Genomic DNA, 15280 nt, shown 5'->3' with positions numbered 1-15280 from the left:
GCTTAATTTATTCAAGTCTAGTTATTTATTTGTATAACATCCACAACACACATCATTTAAAAGCAGATTTATAGTAAGTTATTCTGATACTTCTATAATGGTTTAATTCTTTAACACTGAGCAGGGCAATATGACAATGATAAATGATCCACCGTTTGAGATCTTGCTATAGTGTATTCTCCCCTTACAAAATTAGCATTAGTTTTAATCTAACCATAGTTCAACAGTGGTATTTCTAATAAAATTGTGGTTATAAGAATGCTAATAAAAATGCCAAAAAATTTGGTTGCTACTTGCTTACTATAATAAAACCATGGTAATTTTCGTAAGTGTTTTAGCAGTTATATCAGTACCACTTTAGTGAAGGAGACTGAATACTATGTAATGAATATTTGCAGCTTCTCAAGACACACAACAAAGTGATTTACTTTGATTGAAAGATTTTATATATTAATCTGTTTTCACTGTTTTTTCTTCTGTGCTCCAGATCGTGTCCTAAAATATGACAGAATGCAACGTGGCTCAACGTGGATTCCCATTCTCTATATTTAAAGTGAAATGTTTACAAACCTATTTTTACATCCTACATTTAACAGTAGTTTTTGGTTGTGGTATACTAGTTTGTGCCCTTTTTTTTTTTTTTTTTTTTTTTTACAAATATATCCCACCTTATAATGTGGTTTCAGATTATTTATATGGAATTGAAACATGCTAAGATACTGTGTTTGTTCTTTTGCAGCTTTATAGCTTATTCAAGAGCTCCAGTCTGGTTTTTGATTCTACTTCATTCTTCGATATTTTACGTCATCTTTAAAAGTAAGATTAAATAGAGTTTTAAACTTGATTTAGCCAACCAGTTTGTTAAATACTGACAATGATTCACCCTCCTGCTTTTAATGTGTAAAAATGTGCAGTGTCAAAAGATTCATATCAATATATTTAAGGGTAAATGTTTACAAATATAATTTTACATCCTGCATATAACAGTTATCTTTGCTATGAGATGTCATGAAATTTCTATGAAAATGTTCTTATTACAGGTATGATTACAGGTTCTGTGAGAAAGTTAACACAGATTGTTACTTATTTCAATGTTTTTGTCTCATTCTTGTCCTAAGGTTATCGTAGTCAGCCGGATCCAGTCTGTATCCAAACCAGATGGTGAACCTGAACCCTGAGATCACCACAACACAGCCCTGAATGTGAGCAGAGACTACAACAAGAACATCACGATATGACAGCAATCGGCACAGGTCCTCAGCAAAGACCACAAGAAACAGACAAGTCCTCTGCACAGACCTTTATGGCCAGCAAAGAACATGCCAGGCCAGGAACTGCTAGGACCACAATTTACAGTCACTGTTAATACAATCGTCCACTACTGGCTAAAAGGCAGCCCTGCTGGACAGACTACAACTTCTCAGACAAAACCACAGCGTGATGTATCCTCAAGCAGTATAGGAGCTGGATGCAATTTTCTGAATGACTTCAGTCCACATAGTGATGCAGCCTAAAATCATAACCACACCATCTTTGTCCATTTAACAAGAGAAGAGCTGAGCTTTTTTTTTTTTTTTTTTTCAGTCACCTGCTGGAGTTTGGGTTCCACTGGTTCTGACATGCTTAGCTGGGGTTTAAAAGACGCTGAATATTCAGTAATTAAATTGATTTGACTGTACTGTCACTATTGCATAATTTCAAGACTTGAACTGAACTGAGTTGGATTATATCACTGTTTTCTCCAAGCTGCTTTATTGCTGAATTGACTTTGTTTCCTGATGTATTAATTTTGCAACATTTTTACTGATATTGAAGTTTATCAAGCTGACACAAAGTGAATAATGAAACTGTGCTAATAAATTCCTTATAGCTGAATTGAATTAATGCATTCGTTTTTCAAAGTTATTAAACTGAAATGTCTTTTTAGAGATAAAGTTTTTCATTAGATAAAACAATGTTTTTGTACAACTTTATTTTTCTTAATGTAATTATCTGCATTTATAGAGTGTTTCATTGTTATTGGCCAATTAAAGTTTAGATTTTTTTGAGGTTTGAATGATTTTGTGGTTTATTAATATTAATCAATGGTGACATATAGAATATTTAAGGTTTTATAGGGCAATCTAGTCTATATAATGTTTGTCAACTTTATTTTAGATATTTCCGTAGCTAGTTTTAGCCAATTACCCATTTTAAATAAGGTATAGACAGCACAATAAACGGGTCCTTATCGGATCCGGGCCGGATGAGTCACTCCATAAACGGGTCCAGATCGGATCCGGGCCGGATGACCAACTTCATGACCGGGTCCGGATCGGATCCGGGCCGGATGAACAGCTTTATTGGCGGATACGGGTAGGGTCTGGAACGGGTCAGGTTCGGATCCGGAATCCTCATCCGTTGCGCTGTGCAAGTGGACTCCGATGCCGACACGTTTTGCGGATCCGTTCCGGATCTTGTGGTACATCCGGCGCGGATCCGTTCCGTAGTCATTTTGCTATCTGGGAATGTGGTCTGTTCCGCAATACACAGAGCTCGCGCGCACACAACACGAGAGAGCTCGCGCTTATAGAGTGACGATGGCGGAGAGAGCCGAACGATCCAAAGTATGGTTACACTTCATCCGTGTGAAAACGGACCATGCTCAGTGCAACAAGTGCAACAGGATTTTTGCTTGTTAAGGCGGAAACACAAGCAATTTATCCAAACATCTAGCCAAAGTGTAGCCTAGAAATCTAGACGCACCCTAGCGGCAGCAAAAATTATTTTGCAGCCAGGTGGGTCTAGACACTCTCAATAGACCTTCTAGCTGCAAAAACCCAAATTGGGTCAGGCCAATCACAACGCGTATAGAGTAGGCGGGGCGGGCTTAACATATGACGACAGAGTTGCGACGGCTGCCACTTGAAAAACAAAGAATGGCGGCTGCAGCTGTCGAACAGCGGTCTTTCGAATCGGCTTTGGCCGCGACTCTGGAGGACTTGGAGTTAAGTTTTTCTTTAAGAAACGAGCAAAAAATGGATTGAGACACACCTTACAAATCCTGTTCGACTTTATCGATGTTTTAACTACCGCCACTCCGACATGCAGTAGTCTCTCGGCAATACTTAGTTGTTTCTTCTGTTTATCGAAAATGCTTGCTGAATGTACAAGCACACCCGCAATTCTCATATTTTTTTCACAAAAACGGCAACAGTCATTAGGCTCCATTACAATAACATTTGGTCGCTTACAGAAATCTCTTCATCAAACTTTACCGCGAAACACTTTCCCATCAATTATTTTCCGTCGCACTGACTACGTCACCTTCTTCGTTGCTCTGATTGGTTGAAGCGCTATCCTATTGTGTGCATAGGGATTTTGAGAGACAACCGTTTATCCCGCCCCTCTGAGTAAGCCGCGTCTATGGAGAGTTTCCAGACTAAACATCTCGCCAGGCTAGCCAAAGTGCATTATGTGCAGATAGAGAAATGCAAAGTTTTCGACTGCCTAGATTCTACTTCATCATCCGCCTCCTCAGATATGCATGCTGTTAAAATAACGACATAAACATCACATAAGGTCTCTCTAAAGCAGTTTTATAATGTTAATAATTTAATAAACACACATTCAGATAAATATAGCCTACTGTAACCTACTGTGCGTTAATAACCACACGAAGCCAGTCACCATTAACAAAAGGGGTTATTATTAAAAGGAAGAAACAACAAAAGCGATTCGGAGGATGATTCCTCCAGCATATACATTTGAGTGCAGTGCAAGGGAAATTCCCTGAAACCCGAGCCTTAAAGGGACAGACACCCAGACCGTTACACCACATATAGGCTAAATATTTAGAATATTTTTTTATGCAGTAGCCTAAATATTAAACATTAAAATGCCTTTATAGTACTGCTTTATAATTATAAAGCAGAGCTTACCTAAAAATTAATTTGTAGTTAAATCATTATATAGGCTATTCAATTACAAGAAAATTTTATTTATTTGTTTTACAATCATTGGTTTCGTTTGTGTAACAGATATTTGCTCAAACATTGGTGTTTGCTAAGCTATAGATATTTATTTTACATTTAAAAAATAAAGTGTTGTTATTTCTGTTCTCAATTTGTTTCGGTTTTTTCATTAAAAACAAAACAAAAAGTACCGATAAGAGTACCGTTAAAGTACCGAATCGATAAGTGGTAGCGATAGTAGTAGTAATACCGTTAAAACCTTAATGATACCCATCCCTAGTATTTGCTTCAGTATTAACAGTTGTGGAATTTGCTGGTCAGTCAGACAGACTGATCATAAAAAGGAATGCACCAAAGATTATTCAGTAAACTTCATTCAAGTTCCGACTTGTTTCGAATGTTTTAATTCTGACATAAAACCAGTTTTATAATGTTAATAATTTAATAAACACACATTCAGATAAATATAGCCTACTGTAACCTACTGTGCGTTAATAACCACACGAAGCCAGTCACCATTAACAAAAGGGGTTATTATTAAAAGGAAGAAACAACAAAAGCGATTCGGAGGATGATTCCTCCAGCATATACATTTGAGTGCAGTGCAAGGGAAATTCCCTGAAACCCGAGCCTTAAAGGGACAGACACCCAGACCGTTACACCACATATAGGCTAAATATTTAGAATATTTTTTATGCAGTAGCCTAAATATTAAACATTAAAATGCCTTTATAGTACTGCTTTATAATTATAAAGCAGAGCTTACCTAAAAATTAATTTGTAGTTAAATCATTATATAGGCTATTCAATTACAAGAAAATTTTATTTATTTGTTTTACAATCATTGGTTTCGTTTGTGTAACAGATATTTGCTCAAACATTGGTGTTTGCTAAGCTATAGATATTTATTTTACATTTAAAAAATAAAGTGTTGTTATTTCTGTTCTCAATTTGTTTCGGTTTTTTCATTAAAAACAAAACAAAAAGTACCGATAAGAGTACCGTTAAAGTACCGAATCGATAAGTGGTAGCGATAGTAGTAGTAATACCGTTAAAACCTTAATGATACCCATCCCTAGTATTTGCTTCAGTATTAACAGTTGTGGAATTTGCTGGTCAGTCAGACAGACTGATCATAAAAAGGAATGCACCAAAGATTATTCAGTAAACTTCATTCAAGTTCCGACTTGTTTCGAATGTTTTAATTCTGACATAAAACCAGAACATTTAACAATGCATAACAAAGCTTTATGCCTTAACAAATACAAAGTCATAGGGTACCATTCTAAAGGAAATGTAGTAATAATGCATGACTTATATCAGTTGAAACTGTCAAAATGGATGGGTTGCAGCATGACTGTTTTGAAAGAGTTAAGGTGCGTTCACACCGGACGCGAATGAAGCGGCAAGCGCGAGTGATTTACATCAAAGAACTTATACTGACAAGAAGTGAAAGTCAATAGAACGTTCCATTGCAACAGCGCCGCCCAGTAGCAGCCCTACGCTTCCGCCATTTTGGAGTGAAAGCCACTCGGCAGTCCACTACGTCCATGCTGTCGCTATGGCAAATATCAGCTGCTTTGTTTAAAAAAAAAGTACTTTAAAGCTAAAATACACAACCTGAATCATGACAACATTTTTAAATATTTTTTTTTACTCCTTTCCGTTTATTTCTTAAGAATTTTTGTATTAAATTAGGCTACTTCTGTTAATTATTAAACCATAACTCGTTTGTTATTAAAAGGATTTTTGTATGTTTTGTACGTACCCTAACCTTTGTTATTAATGCAATTAAAAAATATGACAACACAAAATAACGTATATTATCAAAAACAGACTTTGTCTTGCATTTATTTTTCGCAAAATCTTTGCTCTAGCATTATAAACGCTGAACTAATACCAACATATATAATTAAATTAAGGACATGCGTCAGAAAATTGGGAATGTTAGACAATAAATATACGACAGGAATATAACAGCTTAACAGTAAACTGTTTTTGCAGTATTATCTTATATTAATGTCCGTTAAAGCATGACTAAAAACTCCAAAATTATTTAAGCAATACATCATGTTCTGTAAGATCATCGATATTTGTAGTGTGATCCATGGGTTTAACACGTACAATATAATGTATAAATACAATATATATTTCAGACCTATAATAGTAAATAATAATAGTAATAGTAAATGCATTAAGTTGCATAAAATAAAAATACAGCAGGCTGCCTCAAATGTAATGGTTGGATTCCACAACTGATAACATAAAACATATATAATAATACAATACAACTTTTACTGTAGTAGTCATAACATTTACTGGTGACTTAATTTGAGAAATTGTCTATTGCACTTCTGAATTGGCTGTGAAAATTTTGGGTGCGTAAGATATGATGAATTCTGATCCGTAAAATAAACCTAACAGTGTAGAGTGACTTTTTGCACTTTTTAAGGTCACACACTACCTCCCTGCAGTCATTGTGTTCTTTTATTTCCACTTTGACTTCTATTTCGTTGTCATTCTGTCTGCTTCTGTGCTGTTGTCCAGTTGGAATTTTCACTCCAGAATGGCGGCCGCGCTACCGAAGCGCCACCTAGTGGCTGTTACCAAAACAGCAACAGAGTTTCGCCTCTTGGTATTCTATACTCTTTGTTTACATGTTAAGTCAATGCAAAGACGCGAATAGCCATCCTGCGGCGCGAAACGCGCGAATGAGGCGGCGCGAAACGCGCGAATAGCGCAAATGGCGCGGCGCGCATTGAGCGTTTCAAGCGATTGCCGCGCCATTCGCGCGAAACCCGCGAGTTCAAAAATCTGAACTTTGGCGAAAATCCGCGCCGCGTTAACCAATCAGGAGCTTGCTCTAGTAGTGACGGAGGCAGAAATCCGAAACAACAATGGCGGACAAAATCACTGTTGCTGTCTGTGGTTCCTCGGAGCTGTACGATACATCTTTGGACTTTTGTAGAAACAGGAATAAAAGGGATCTTGCTAGGAATAAAGTGAGTTAAGAGGTCGGACAATCTGGTTAGTTTTAAAAAACGCTCTTTACTCAATTTGACCTACATATACATACATATTGAGACTACAAGCAAGCTAAAGCTGGCAAATTGAGCTCATTCACCTATTTTACAACTACTTTCCCGCTGACGAGTGGCAGAAGCCCCTCCCTTGACGCGAATTCGCGTCTGTTGTGAAGAAAATGTCACGCGCGAATGGCGCGAGTAAACTCAAATGTTCAAGCGTTCAACTACGCCCGAATAGCACGTTTTTTCCGCGCAAGTCGCGCCCGGTGTGAACGCACCATTGGCCCCGATCACACCGACTGCGTCTTTTAGTTCTAAAAACGCGAGGCGCACAGCACTGCCTTTTTTGGTGACTTTTAATAAAAGAGCAGTGTGCTGCGTTTTTTTTATGTTGCTAAGCAACGACCAAAACAGCTGTCCTGTCAGTCAGATCAAAGGATTATAGCGCGAGCGCTCTAAAATCTTAGTTTTTTGCTGTTAAGTAAACTGTCATATTACCAGAAACCCTAAATAATACAGCTCCCGGTTACCCACGATAGACACCAAAGGTTTCTCCTCTAATTCTTGGAGTCTCCGGACTTTTTAAGCAACGGTAAACTTTCTACACCACAACAGAAGGCCCGCCTCTCCATTCATTCGATTGGACAAAGGAAAAGAACGCGAATGACGTTGGGCGTTTTTCCGCTCAGAGTTGATTTTTTTTCAACTTCAGGTGCTCAGAGCGCTCCTGCAAAAACGCGAGGTGCAGCAGGTGGCGAAAACGCGAGGCGCCCGGGGCGCATAAGCAGCGTGCAGAACGCTCACTGCCAACAGAAAACCATTCAAAAGAGGCGCCTCTCACTGCAGAAACGCATTCGGTGTGATCGGGGCCTAACGGTGCGTTCACACTGGCACGTAGCGAGCGGGGCGAAGCGAGCGTTTTCAATTCATTCATATGGAAGTTGCGCGTAAACGGTCGCGTGGTGCATTTTGGGATTGGAAGCAGCGCGGAGAAAGCGTTGAGAGCAGCTGACAGCGTCAAAAGGTTGGGCATTCCTCAACTTTATGCAAATTTCGAGCGCAAAACGCCGGCGACAACCAATCGCTGTGAGAAGTTGGCAAGGAAAGACTATGACGCGTGTTTCCGAAATTGGTGGATTACTGAGCTGAAATCACATATTGAAAAAGTCACGCAAAAGTAAATGTACTTTGCTTGTTGTTAGTATACGCTACAGTTTAGTTTGCGAACCGCCGTTAAAAGAAGACAATGGAACGTAAATAGGGTGTGAACATTGTTTTTCAGAGGCGTGCTCTGCCCTAAATTTGACACACCCCAAAGCAGTGGCGTTGTAGCGTTGCCAGCGGCTCTGAGCGCAAATTTGACGCTGTAGTGTGAACGCACCGTTAGGCCGCGATCACACCGAACGCGTCTTTTAGTTCTAAAAACGCGAGGCGCACAGCACTGCCTTTTTTTTGGTGACTTTTAATAAAAGAGCGTGCTGCGTTTTTTTATGTTGCTAAGCAACAACCAAAACAGCTATCCTGTCAGTCAAATCAAAGGATTATAGCACGAGCACTCTAAAATCTTAGTTTTATGCTGTTAAGTAAACTGTCATATTAGCAGAAACCCTAAATAATACAGCTCCAGGTTACCCACGATAGACACAAAAGGTTTCTCCTCTATTTCTTGCAGTCTCTGCAACGGTAAAATTCCGTCACCACAACAGAAGGCCCGCCTCTCCATTCATTCGATTGGACAATGGAAAAGAACGCGAATGACGTTGGGCGTTTTTCCGCTCAGAGTTGATTTTTTTTCAACTTCAGGCGCTCAGAGCGCTGCTGCAAAAACGCGAGGCGCCCGGGGCGCATAAGCGGCGCGGAGAACGCTCACTGCCAACAGAAAACCATTCAAAAGAGGCGCCTCCAACTGCAAAAACGCGTTCGGTGTGATCGCGGCCTTACAGTTCCAAATGAAACTTATAGATGCACATCACCTCATAATTTGTGGCAGAGGTTGAATTAGGAGCAGCTACTTCACCTACCTCACAATTCTGAAATAAATAGTATCTGCAGGCTGCAGCGTAAACAAACTTACATGAAATGTACATGGTTTACAATGTGTGTACATTATTACATCGTCATCAGCTGAATGCGTGCCATCGTAGGATTTGAGACACAAGACAATTTTGCTTTGACAGCTCTTTCCTGTTTTCAATAAAAAACAAAGAGACTGCTTGAAAAATATCCAAATAGATCATTTTCATTTTCTATTTATTTACATGTCCCATCTGTAAAAACCTTATTTTATGCTTTACATTGAGTTTATAATTTTAATATATTAATGCGGTATGGTATCCACGTGAATGATTCTTTATTAAATAAACATAACAATCGATAAATCTTAAAACTGTACACTCTAAGCAGCTGCTGGCTTACACTGGTCACATTAACGAGTGTGTCTAAACGACCGATTTTTAAGTAAGCATGCAGTATAAAACAAAATGAGACGATCCACAGCTGAATCTGGATTCTGGAACTATGGACTCGTAATGTAACGTAAGGTAGGCCCGCCCACAGCGGGTTATGATTGGTCGATCGACAGGCTCAAATCTGATTGGCTAAAGTGTCCGAGTGACCCGCGTGGGAGGAGTTCGCTGCCAGGAAAGTCTTAAAAACACGCACGCAAGTCTAAAAAATACACACGCAAAAAAGGCTATTCTCACAATCACAATCCGTGATACACTTGTGATTTTTAAACATTCAAAATTGTTGTACACAGTTGTAAATCTGTGAATTAGTTTTGCAATTTGTGAAACGTATTTTATGAATTTATGTTCTTATTTTTTGCACGTGAATTGTTTTTTGTGAATATATATATATATATATATATATATATATATATATATATATATATATATATATATTGTGCACATGATTTGGGACACGCATGTGTGCATCGTGTCTTTTGCGTGAATTATTAATGAATCTATTCTGCTTCCATAGTTCAGGGGTACGTTTCCCGTACAACGACGTAACTCGCTGATTAACTTACATAGTGCGATGCATTGTTGTGGAAACGAACTAGCTAGTCACGACTGTTTCCCGAAAAAGGTCGCATCTCCGTTGTTTGAACCACAACTGTTCAACAAGGTAGGGCCTTTGTTAATGACGTCACCGAGTAATAACTTCTGCTATTTAACTAATTAGGGATCTCAAAAATGCAGCAATATTGAACATCGCACCTAATGACTAATTTACTTTTTTTCTTCTTCTGTCATTTCGCTTTATTTGATCTTTGATTCATCGCGCGTTCTCTCTTACGTCATACTCCGGGGTTCCCTCAGGCATGCGCATTACTCATAAGCTGTGTCTCATTTGGAAGGCTGCGCCCTCCGGAGGTCGAATCCTCGGAGGTTGCATCCTCTGTAGGACGTGTATACGAAGTGTCCTCAACTTAGAACAAAAACGAGACAGCCTCCATAGGACGGGAGGAAAGAAAAAAAAGGACAGTTGGAAAATGAAACAGGATTTATCACGTTACTATGCAAACAAATTTAGAGCATCGTTGCACTCTCACACTACTTAAATGAAGGAAAATTATTTTTAAATTTGTAAAGTAATTTGAAAAAAAAAAAAAAGCTTTTACTTGTTTTATTTTATTCATTGTTTCAAGAGCTGCAGCATATCTGTTAGAGAAAAAAAATAGGAGGATATAAAGAACAACCTTATCCGTTTTTACCTATTCAAATTATAAATACCACATCTTAGCTTGTGTGTACATCTGCCGGTGCCGGCATTTTTCAAATTAACGACAGTTGTTTACAGCGACGCAAAGAATTGTGGGTTATATGTAGTAGCAAAGGATACATCTCATGCATCCTTCGAATTCCTGTGAAAGAAGGTCGCATTCGAAGGTCGCATTTGAAGTGTCCTACTTGCTTTTTTGAAATGAGACAGCCTCGATGACGTATGCAGCCTTCGAATGCGACCTCCGGAGGGCGCATCCTTCTAAATGAGACACAGCTATAAACAACGCTTATAGAGGACGCATGAATAGTGTTTATGAATAGTGCGCATGTGCACAAATGCCTGAGGGAACCCCGGAGTATGACATAAGAGAGAACGCGCAATGAATCAAACATCAAATAAAGCGAAATGACAGGGAACAAAAATAGTAAATTAGTCATTAGGTGCCATGTTCAATATAGCTGCATTTTTGAGAGACCCTAATCAGTTAAATAGCAGAAGTTATTACTCGGTGACGTCATTAAAAACGGCCCTAAGTTGTTGAACTAATGTGGTTCAAACGACGGAGATGCGACCGTGTTCGGGAAACACTCGTGACTAGCTAGTTCGTTTCCACAACGATGTATCGTACTATGGAGGTTAACCAGCGAGTTATGTCGTTGTACGGGAAACGCACCCCAGTTTAGTTATTTTAAAGATTTGGTTATTTATTATCAAATTATGCAATGTGTGAGAAATTTCATATAATTTTTAGAGATGGTGAATGAAAGATGTAAAATTACAGTAATTTACAGTTGTTATAAAATATATTTGCATCACCTAACTAAATTGAAACAAAATCCAAAGGCAGTAAAAATAGTACCACAGTGATTTGAAAGATATTAGATTAAATGTACCATATATGTCACAGCCTGTCAGAAGACAAAAACAAACACAAAAAGAAATTGTAAAGTGTCAGAGAGATTTATTAGTTGCCCAAGTATAAAATATAAGAAAAAACAAACCATTTAAAGTGTGTGTGCATGTGTGTGTTTGTTTACAGGTGTGTCTATACATGTGAGGGACAAGTGTCCTTACTAATATAGTTAAAATGATTTCTGAGGACATTTTGTGTCCTCACTGTTAAAAAAAAATCCAATAAATTGTCCAGATGATGTTTGCTTTTAAATCTAATGATGTGCACAGATTACATGTAGCGGAAAAGATAGAAAATATAATTCACCTGATAGAAAAATAATGGAAGCCTATGTAACAGCTTTTAAGATCTCTGTTTGTGTCTAAGGATTTGTTGGGTATTATCTGCATTTTGGTTTTTCATAACTATCATCATTGTCACAGACTTGGCTTTTGGGGCATCATTCATGTAGCACAGGAAGCACTGATTTTGAAGTCCTCTCATGATCTTGTTCCCCTCTCTCATCAACTGTTTTGTCCAATACAAGCAAAAATGACAAACCAAAAAAAATAAAATGAAATGAAATAATCATCATCTTTTAACAATTACAAATAATTTTGCAAAAACGTTCAGTGTAAGTATTTAAGACATGTCAATATTTAGTATGTGAGATTTGGTTGTGAACAAAGAAATGTGCTAGATGAATGAGCAGTAAAAGAATATTGTTTGTCAGTGTCTGAACTGTGTCAAAGCCCTGTGTCTGTGAACAAATATCTGCAATCGTAAAACATGTAATTTTATTTTGTGATTTCACTGACTTGATTAAGTTGAAACATACACTCTTATTTTATGATGAACCATAAACTGTCAGATAAGTTATATCTTAATTTTAGGTGAAAATAATGATCAAATGCTTTAGTACATTTCTATAAAATGCATCTCAAAAAGTTGCATGGTATGTCTGCTTTAAATTTTAAATGAAAACAAAATACATTTAAATCACTTATGTATATGTGAACAAATGGGGGGAAAAAATCATGCTGTGTCAGAGCAATAATTAAGATACCAACCAAATTTGAACATTGTTTGTCATGTACAATGGTATACACAAAATTATTGTTTTTAGTACCAAAAGGTTTAATTTGCAGAATTTTAATTGGAGGAGGATGTTAATCAGAAGTACAAAGAATCTAAATTACAAAACAAGAATGTGTTGACTTTTAAACCAGAGCTATTAGTTACAGTTGTTTCCTTTAATAAGGAAGAATGTTCCCGCAGCGACTCCTAGTAGTCCCAAAGTCAGACCCACTCCACAGAACACATCTGGACCAACACCAGGCACAGCAACATCCACGTCTGTATAAACAACATACAAACACAAAATAATGCATATTTCATATAATGCAAATGCATACATTTAATTTTAACAGTAAAGTGATGAAATTATTACTCATCAACAACATAATATTTATAATATTTTGTTATTACATATTCTATTATTCTAAGTTTTGCTTTTAACATTTTTTCATATTTTTCCTAGATTAGGCAAATTAAGTCATTCAGACACTGTATTTATGATCAATGTCTAAATAATGTTAAATGAGTCATGTCTAGTGTCATCTTTACACTAAATTGTTTCTGTTGTTGTCTGTAGTAATAAATCAGGTGGTCTAAAGAATAATTAGAATTTACAAAAATCGTACATCCACTGAATATATCTCACCCCATGTTTTGGTTATAAAATTGCTCTCCAGAGCTTTGTGGTTCACAGTACAGCTGTAAATGTCTCCCTCTGCTGGCGTGAACTTCAGCGTGGAGAAGATGTTGAAGGTGCCATCATTTTTTCTGCGGTACTGACTTAGACTTATGTCCTGTGTCACAATCTGATTGTTCTTAGTCCATGAGATATTGACAGGTGGAGGGAAGATTCCAGTTACATGACAGACGAGAGTGTTCTCAACATCCAGCACCACAGCCTCTTTTGAATAGATGGAGGCATCTGGGGGGTCTGTGAACACACACAAACAGATGCGTTTTGCACTTTGTACCTCTGTAGAATTTATCTTATACCATAAGAAAACCAAAATCTTCATTATATTGGTTGTAATTTCTGCATCTGATTTCTTTGCATAATCTCCAAACAAGTAAACTTTAAATTATTATACATCTAATGTATTCATAATGTGAAAATATAATAATTGTACACAATATGTCTTACCCAGTTGCTCATCTGGGGAGTTGTAGGCTTTAATGTACGTGGCTAGGTTTTGTTTGCAGTTCTCCATTTGAGCAACACTATTCTCATAAAATCCAGTAAAGCTGATAGGATCTGCAAAGTCAGGCGCTGTCTTTACTGCTTCTTTTCTAATGAAGTCTGCATGAATCACTTCCTCTCCATCAAATCCGAACATAGATTCTTTCTCTGTATCAGAGCATCCAAAAAACTGAAAATCTTTGTGCACAACTGAAAAAGATAAAATGTCATATTAATCAGAATGGATGAAGAGTGCGGATGAATAACATGGCACACAGACAGAACTGTAATAGTATTTTGAAACTATTTAAAATGCCATTATATTTGTCTTAAATCTATACAGTGATGTTGATGTGTTATTGAAAGTATTATATCCATCCAAATAAAAATATAGAAAAGTAATTTACTGGAAACAACTTTTGGAGAATCTGATTTTCCTCATGAACATATTCGCTTATTCTCTTTAACTTTAATAAAGCAGCAGATGTATTTTAATAGACAATTTTCTGACTTACCTTGAGTCTCACTACTGACAATAACAGTGAGCATAAGCAGGACACCGTACAGCTCCATTGTTCATTCAGAGTTGAGTAGAGCAAACACCATATCAAATAATCCTTATTGGAGTGAATAACAGGTAGTGCTACTGAGCCCTGATAATTTAGAATCCTCCCAGTCACACCATCCAATCAGAATTTGAGCCTACTCTGACATCACTGTATCTAGACAAAATTCTGTTCTATTTCAGACTTTGGTTTGGTTGTTAATAAGTAGGTCTCTTTATTACTTTACATTATTGCTTAGCATTTTGGGGCCTTTATTTCATAAACCTACGTTTAGTATTTACATGTTTAAAAGTATTTACATGCATTGTGTGTGTGTTTTTGTGTGTGAGAGAAAGAGTTCAGAATGTCATTACATTTAGTGTTAATGATCCATTGTTGCACTCTGTGTACTAATATACAAATATCAACAAGAAGTGAAGACAGCCTTTAGCAGTGGGAAGCAAATTACTAAATATCACGAATTTTAAAACTTCTATATGAACTGAAAAGTTGGAAACATCATTAAAGCATCAAAGGGAAAGCAGTTTAGTCAGATCCAGTCTGGTCCCTGGAAGTCTCTTCAAAAACTCTAACCAATCAAGATTTTAGTTTCTGTAGTAATTTCATTTGTTGCAGGAAGAGGGTGCTTAAAATGCCTTCTCTGTCAGGCCAAGCCTGTGCTTGTCTGTCTCACCTTCTTTAGTACATCGTCATGCTAAAACGGGCTAGCAGAGTGTTAAACCTTGCTAGCAATATTCTATATGATGGCAGCAAAATGCTAAATCATGTTAACAACATGTTAGATCATGGTAAGACATGCCAGTGACATGCTAATTCTAATATAACATGCTAATAACATACTAATCATGCTATAAACATGC

General features: G+C 37.3%; 1 protein-coding gene across 1 annotated transcript; it reads right to left on the bottom strand.

Annotated features, from left to right (window-relative positions):
• Nucleotides 1–12383: 12383 nt before the first annotated feature.
• On the bottom strand, nucleotides 12384–14501 carry LOC141287251 (H-2 class II histocompatibility antigen, A-U alpha chain-like). The gene is made up of 4 exons (XM_073819385.1): nucleotides 14370–14501; nucleotides 13819–14064; nucleotides 13324–13608; nucleotides 12384–12956 (listed from the first exon to the last, which is right to left on the bottom strand). The coding sequence occupies exons 1-4, from the start codon at nucleotides 14425–14427 to the stop codon at nucleotides 12835–12837; spliced, it is 711 nt and encodes a 236-aa protein (XP_073675486.1). The 5' UTR covers nucleotides 14428–14501; the 3' UTR covers nucleotides 12384–12834.
• Nucleotides 14502–15280: the final 779 nt, after the last annotated feature.

This window comes from Garra rufa, chromosome 15, assembly GCF_049309525.1.
Source record: "Garra rufa chromosome 15, GarRuf1.0, whole genome shotgun sequence".
NCBI lineage: Eukaryota > Metazoa > Chordata > Actinopteri > Cypriniformes > Cyprinidae > Garra > Garra rufa.
Note: the sequence above shows the minus strand (reverse complement) of the source record. Positions and strands in the feature narration are given on the sequence as shown.